This window comes from Salvelinus fontinalis, chromosome 3, assembly GCF_029448725.1.
Source record: "Salvelinus fontinalis isolate EN_2023a chromosome 3, ASM2944872v1, whole genome shotgun sequence".
NCBI lineage: Eukaryota > Metazoa > Chordata > Actinopteri > Salmoniformes > Salmonidae > Salvelinus > Salvelinus fontinalis.
In genome coordinates, this window is record NC_074667.1 from 6,660,531 (window position 1) to 6,667,209 (window position 6,679).

Consider the following 6,679-nt stretch of genomic DNA (forward strand, 5'->3'; position numbering starts at 1 on the left):
AAGATTACACACTTGTTGAAGCAATTACACGCTGTAGAATAAAATGCATCATAGGAAGAGACGCGCGCCAGTACCATGCAGTTCTGGGCATGCGCATTGCACTTCCTATAGCTTTTAATGGAGAAACATCTTTAATGCCAGGGTTGAGAGGTTCTATATTCTGACGACGATTCAATGCCAAGATATGCGCAACAAGAGACTGTTATAATGGTGGAATACTTGAAGTGAAAATTATGTTGTTCTGTAATTCTCCATAATGAAGTCCGTGTGAGGGGTAAGCTTATATGCACCGCTAATAACCTGTTCTGGTCGTGTTTACAACCACTATAGTGCGCAAGTAGAAGAAAACGTCGACGCCACCAGCTGTGCATGTTTTCGTCACCCTATTGCCTTTAAGTATTTACATGTAATAAATTACTTTTGGTATGTGGACTAACAGTAACATTTCTGTAGCGATAGACCCGTGCACAGTGTTGTGATAAAGACGGCGGTATTGGCGTCAGCAATGTCTGACTCAATCAAATAGCAGGCTCGGCTGCGCCATATTTGGGCAACAGAAACAGCAGATTAACCACAAAACTGATTTTTGTCGTGGAAACAATTTAGGCCATGGCTGGTTTATGAATGGAAATGCTCTTAATAAACTATAAAACTAGGCTACATAGGGCCTACCCTATCCCCATCTATTCTGTTATAGTATGCTAGGCATAAATAACATTGTAATAACGATGCTATTACTACATATAGAGTATGTGTATATTTCTAGCGTCAGATGGGCGTTACGGGGCACAGCGTATAGATAGCCATCAGACGGCATGGGTTACTGTATTCGAGGGAGGGAAGCGCCGACAGGTAATTCTAGAAGGCCCAGGTGCACTGGATTGCTCTGGGTTGCTACAGGCTTTAGATCTGTGGGGGGACTGTCACCAGCAGCCTGCAATGACACATTCCACAACACATATAGAAACGTAGGCCTAGTTACTGTTGCATTGTAGGGCTATGTATGTAATAACACTTCTCTTTTCTCCTCTCCTCCATAGTTTGTCAGCTAATCAAAATTGGACCTAAGCAATAACAGGAATCATGGTGACTAAGAAAATCCGTACGGAGTACATGAAGAAATTCAAAGAGCCGAAATGGGAGACGTTTTCCAAGTGTTACGAGGACTCAGTGAAGTACAGGTTGACTAGGCGGGTGATGGAGCACGCTCACAAACCTCTGTGGTTCTGGGAGGGGTGGGATACCTCGACCGGGTCAGACTCCAGTGCCAGTGGGCGGTCGACCCCCAAGGTGAGGAATAGACATCAAACTTTAGACATCAAACTTCAGACAGCACCAGTGAAGTCAGAATCAAGGGAGAGCCCGGAACCGAAGCCTCCTTCTGTGAATGGGGAACCAGAATTGGAGGCCAAGGAGTTTACCCTCTTGGATGCACTACCACCCACAGGTATCAATCTTCTACTATTGCAAATACTTTCATACACCTGCATGTTGATCCTATTGTAATAAGGCTATGCTTTTGAGCTACAAACATAAAGTTAAAAGGTCTTCATTTGTTAGGTCTATACACTGAGTGTACAGAACATTAGGAACACCTGCTCTTTCCATGACATACTGACCAGATGAGGTGAATGCTACAGTAGGATCCCTTATTGATGTCACTTGTTCAATCCACTTTAATCAGTGTAGATGAAGACAGGTTAAAGAAGGATTTTAAGTCTTGAGACAATTGAGCCATGGATTGTGTGTGTGCCATTCAGAGGGTGAAAGGGCAAGACAAAAGATTTAAGTGCCTTTGAACGGGCCAGCATCCCTGTGAACGCTTTCGACACCTTGTACAGTCCATGCCCCGATGATTTGAGGCTGTTCTGAGGGCAAAAGGGGTGCAACTAAATATTAGGAAGGTGTTCCTAATGTTTGGTATTGTGTATAATTCAAAATTCAAAAGGCACTCGCACATTTCAGCTATCTTTTTTGTAGGTAACAGTTGAATAAAATGAGAAAAAAGAAGAAACCCGCACACTGCTCTCGATAGTATCACTGCTCTTTAATAAGCTTTACGTATTGACCTCACGGCCTTCGTCAGAGCTTTTGACAAAAGAGCAGTGATACTATCAAGAACAGTGTGCGGGTTTCTTCTTTTTTCTCATTTTATTAAACTTTTACCATGCACCTGCAAAAAAGATAGCTCAGATGTGCGAGTGCCTTTTGAATTTTGTTAGCGCTTTTGATAAAAGCTCTGATGAAGGCCGTGAGGCCGATACGTTAAGCTTATTAAAGAGCAGTGATACTAAGCAGTGATACTATCAAGAGCGGTGTGCGGGTTTCTTCTTTTTTCTTAGTATAGCGTATAATAAAACTACAGCAATTTCTGCTCATTCAAAGAGTCTGTAATAGAGAACGGGAGCCTAAACGAACCAGATGATGGGACAGTTAACGGGTCAGTAGTACAAAATGGTCCAGCGGCTGAAACGTCAACAGATGAGGGACCAGCAGACAAGGCGTCATCAGACGAGGAGCCGGTGAAAACTGAGCCTAAGCGTCGCCACCGCCATCGTGTCCCTCACTCAGAACCATGTCAAAGGGACTGTTCCTGTGACGACATCAAGCCTGCGCCTGTCAGGAAGCCCTCCAGAGCAAAGAGCCAGCCCCCAGCCATCACCACAGAGAAGGAGAACAGACAACCTTCGTCCCGGCTCGACTGGGCAGAGAGACATGCGTCATCTGCTAGGAGGTCTACAAATGAGGTAAGAGTGTGTGTGTGTGACTGTGTGTGTGAGAGAGGCTGGGCATATGTGAGGTTAGGAAAATGTTTGATATTCATTCCATTTGATGTTATTTCAGTACCAGACTTGCAGTTGGTTTCTTAGGCCAGACTAAGACTATAATGATCAAAAGAGGCTAACATTATAGAAATACAGTACTGGATGAAAGCTGTGTTGCTTATGTAATGCAGGCTTACTGTGCGTCAAACATCTATTCTGCAAATAAGATGGAGTTATTTCAGGGATAATAGATAGGAGGGCATTTTGAGTCTTTTGGCACATCTTCATGGAAAGGATACCAGAGAAACGTATCTCATCATCCAACACTCCCCCCAGAAACTATCTATAATAGAAGAGTGGTATGTATTTCGGAAGTGAGCGCGGAGCGCCTATCCTATCTCATTGCCCTAACCTCCCGGGCACCTCTCGCTCTCCACAGAGTCGCACATCCGACGCATGCGTCCAGACCAGACGGGAGTCGGATAAACGCTGTTGGAATGTGGACCGCAGGAGAGCACGCTCCGCCGACCTGGAGAAGATACGGCGGTCGGAGTTGGCCGTGGTGGATGACCGTTGGATGACCGAGTACATGCGCTGCTTCTCTGCCCGGTTGAGGTAGAGCACAAGGATCATGGGTATTCCACCACCACCTGTCGACCATTCTATTTTTAACACCATGTTTCCTTATTGAGGATTGGTTAACAGAACAAAGTTATTGGATTGGTTTAGACACCAATTAGGGCCCTGAGGCCACGTAACCCGACTAGGAAGAACCCAGGGCCCTAATCATAAGGTATGGTTGATTTGTTAAGTTGATCGATATGCCACTTTTCTTCCACAAGGGATGACACAATCACAGTAGAATATTGCAAGATATGTAGTTCTGCTTCTAGAAATTGGACTGGTTTGTACATGTTTATGCTGCTGACCACAGAGTATGATTTGTACTATATTATTAGACATTCCAAGCATGATGATGGTCTTTACACTTCGCTTTAGTTTGGTGGCATTTTTGACATTCTGTGTTGCTTATGTCATTTCAGGCTATATCACAAAGGCAGCTGCATAAAATCCAAAAGTTAGATCAGGGGTACTCAACCGGGAGAACTGCAGGGGGTCCGCAATAATATATATACAAAAAGCTAGAGTGGAAAATAGGAGAATATTTTTATTTGTAACTTTATTTCTCTATTCCTAATATTGAGCAAGTTACACTCATTAGAGCTAGTTACACTCATTGGAGCTAATTATACTCATTGGAGCTAATTACACTCATTGGAGCTAATTACACTCACTGGAATATCTGACATAGTGTAGGCTTTGACAAAGCACCCGCTGGTAAGCTGTCTTGTCTTGGACATTCATTTTTGTGAACACATTCATCCGCCAAAATTTTGGAGTTACCTTTCTAGCTAATAGGTAATCTCAGAGTTTACACTTCCTCTTCCAATTATAATGGGGGGAGGTCAAAATAATGAAAAACTATCTACCAAATCTATTAATTTAAAAATGTTGATTAATTCTCCTTGCCATTCACCTGATGATAAGACAAGACATGCAGGGGAAAAGCAAGCGTATGATAGGGGTCCCTGGTTTACCTGGGTGGGGGTTCCTGGGACAGAATTTAAATGTTTTATTTAACTAGGCAAGTCAGTTAAGAACAAATTCTTATTTACAATGGCGGCCTACCCCGCCAAACCCGGACGACGCTGGGCCGATTGTGCGCCGCCCTATGGGACTCCCAATCACGGCCCAGATGTGATACAGCCTGGATTCAAACCAGGGACTGTAGTGACGCCTCTTACACTGAGATGCAGTGCCTTAGACCGCTGCGCCACTCGGGAGCAAGGTTGAAAACCCCTGAGTTAGATGAAAGGACCAAACAATTATTGTTTTAGATATTACAGTATGTTCAAACTACTAAAAGCCATAGCCAAGGGGTTGTGGCATAGAGCTGCAGAGAAATAAACTGTTAGCGGGCTAATATCCTGCATTAGCTTTATTGTATTTTGTTGCAAGTTTCAATCTAAATCTAGAATGCATTCCAGAGGATTGTTTTATTAATATTTACATTAAAGCTCTTATCAACAGTACCATGGAAATTGTTGTAAAGTTGGAGAAAGATACTGTTAAACATTGTATGACATAGTTATTGCGCTCACACCTGTATGTTTTTTCATCTTTACAACTTGGCTAGCCTCGTACAGACCATCCTGATCTCGCGAGCTCACATTCTGTTTCGCTACAAGGATACAGAATGTGAGCTCGCGAGATCAGAATGGTTCGTACGAGGCTACATCTTGGCAGCTTCGCCCTCTAATTTAGGGTTGTCTTATATTTTACAATCACAAACACTCACCGCCTCAGTATTGTAGTGGACAGAATGAAATGGCAATGTTATGTGGTAAAGAAATGCCCTTATGTGCTACATTACCATATACGCTTTTTCGAGTATGTCACTCACCATCACCATTGTCTTTGACAGGGTTTCGTAGGTTGACTTATTTGATGGTTATTCATACTGAATTGTGATGTCAGTACCAAGTTTTGTATCTGTAATTTAAATGTAGGGCTATTTTGACAGAAATGAAGTGTTGTATTTGAAATCTTGGTTGTTGTGGGTTGTGAATAATGCTCAGTTTACATACTTTTCCAATTTTTTTTTACAATGCTTATTCATAGTGCTATTCACTCAGAATGTTTTACTCATAATGTATACTTTTACATTTCACTTTCACCAAATCATTCACTTTCACCTCTATCTTAGCTTAGGAATGGTTCCTTGAGAGAACGTTGGAACGACGTTTCCAGACCGTCTCACGGGGAACATTGTAGGACACCAGCAGTTTTTTGGAGTGTTGAAATGGGTGTGGCTTTAATTGACTAATGCGTGTGCAATCTGATGAGACTTTCCTTGTGTCTGCCAGAGGGGAGTCTTTAGTGTGTGTGATTGGTTGTGGTTGTATGGGCAGAGAGAGATCACTGTTAAGAAGATTAGACTGGCATTATCTTACGGTCATCTTTATTCAGAGTGGTCAAAGATCCATTGCTGGTCATGTGACACTTCCCTTCTATGTCATCATGGATTGGCAAAACAACCTAGTCATTCTTTACTTGAACATTGCATTATTTATAAGAAGTTATAGGATTTAATGTCAGGTTATGACCAAGTCATGAAAACTGAAGTGGCTGCTTATATCACAGACAGGTTTGACTAGTGTCTGTGTATTCATTGTTCTCGACAACATTCCTATATGTTCATTCAAGAACCATCTCTCAGGAAGGAATAAGAGACACTAATGATTTGTCCATAGTCTTACTGTAACTACAATGTGAGGAAGTGTGATGTACTGTTTCAGGGGTTTGGAACACACTGATTCAAAACTAAACTGATTGTTTTATATAGGACATTAATTGTTTGCACTCTCTGAACAAAGCTTTGAGTTATTTTGATGTGTGGATTTGATTTGCATAAGATATTATTTGACCAAAAGGGATATGTGTATCATACCATAGTACATGTTTGTGTTTTATTTCAACAGATGTTTACATTTTTGATCACTGTATTTGTATTTGAAAACATGCACAATGATATATATTTTCATCCACTTTGAAACATGGCTGTGAATTAAAATCATATTTGCATAGTTGAGTTGTTTGCTTTTGTTTATGTTTATATGGGCATTTTAATAAACAACAACACTCTGATGTTTTTGCATGACCCCTATGACCCATAAGGACACCATTTGATAAATGAATACCAGTAATATTATACATGATTGGTTTTAATTAGATTTCACTCCTAATTTAGGATATTTCAACCTACAGCCCTTTCTACACTGCTGCTCTGAGGTCTATCTGATGTCACTGTCCAGCATTGGCACCAGGGTTAAGAGTAGAGTACAGTAATCTAT

General features: G+C 41.7%; 1 protein-coding gene across 1 annotated transcript; it reads left to right on the forward strand.

Moving 5' to 3' along the window:
- Positions 1 to 91: 91 nt before the first annotated feature.
- LOC129837188 (centriole, cilia and spindle-associated protein-like) lies at positions 92 to 6,412 on the forward strand. The gene is made up of 4 exons (XM_055903121.1): positions 92 to 274; positions 1,041 to 1,447; positions 2,386 to 2,747; positions 3,205 to 6,412. The coding sequence occupies exons 2-4, from the start codon at positions 1,084 to 1,086 to the stop codon at positions 3,382 to 3,384; spliced, it is 906 nt and encodes a 301-aa protein (XP_055759096.1). The 5' UTR covers positions 92 to 274; positions 1,041 to 1,083; the 3' UTR covers positions 3,385 to 6,412.
- Positions 6,413 to 6,679: the final 267 nt, after the last annotated feature.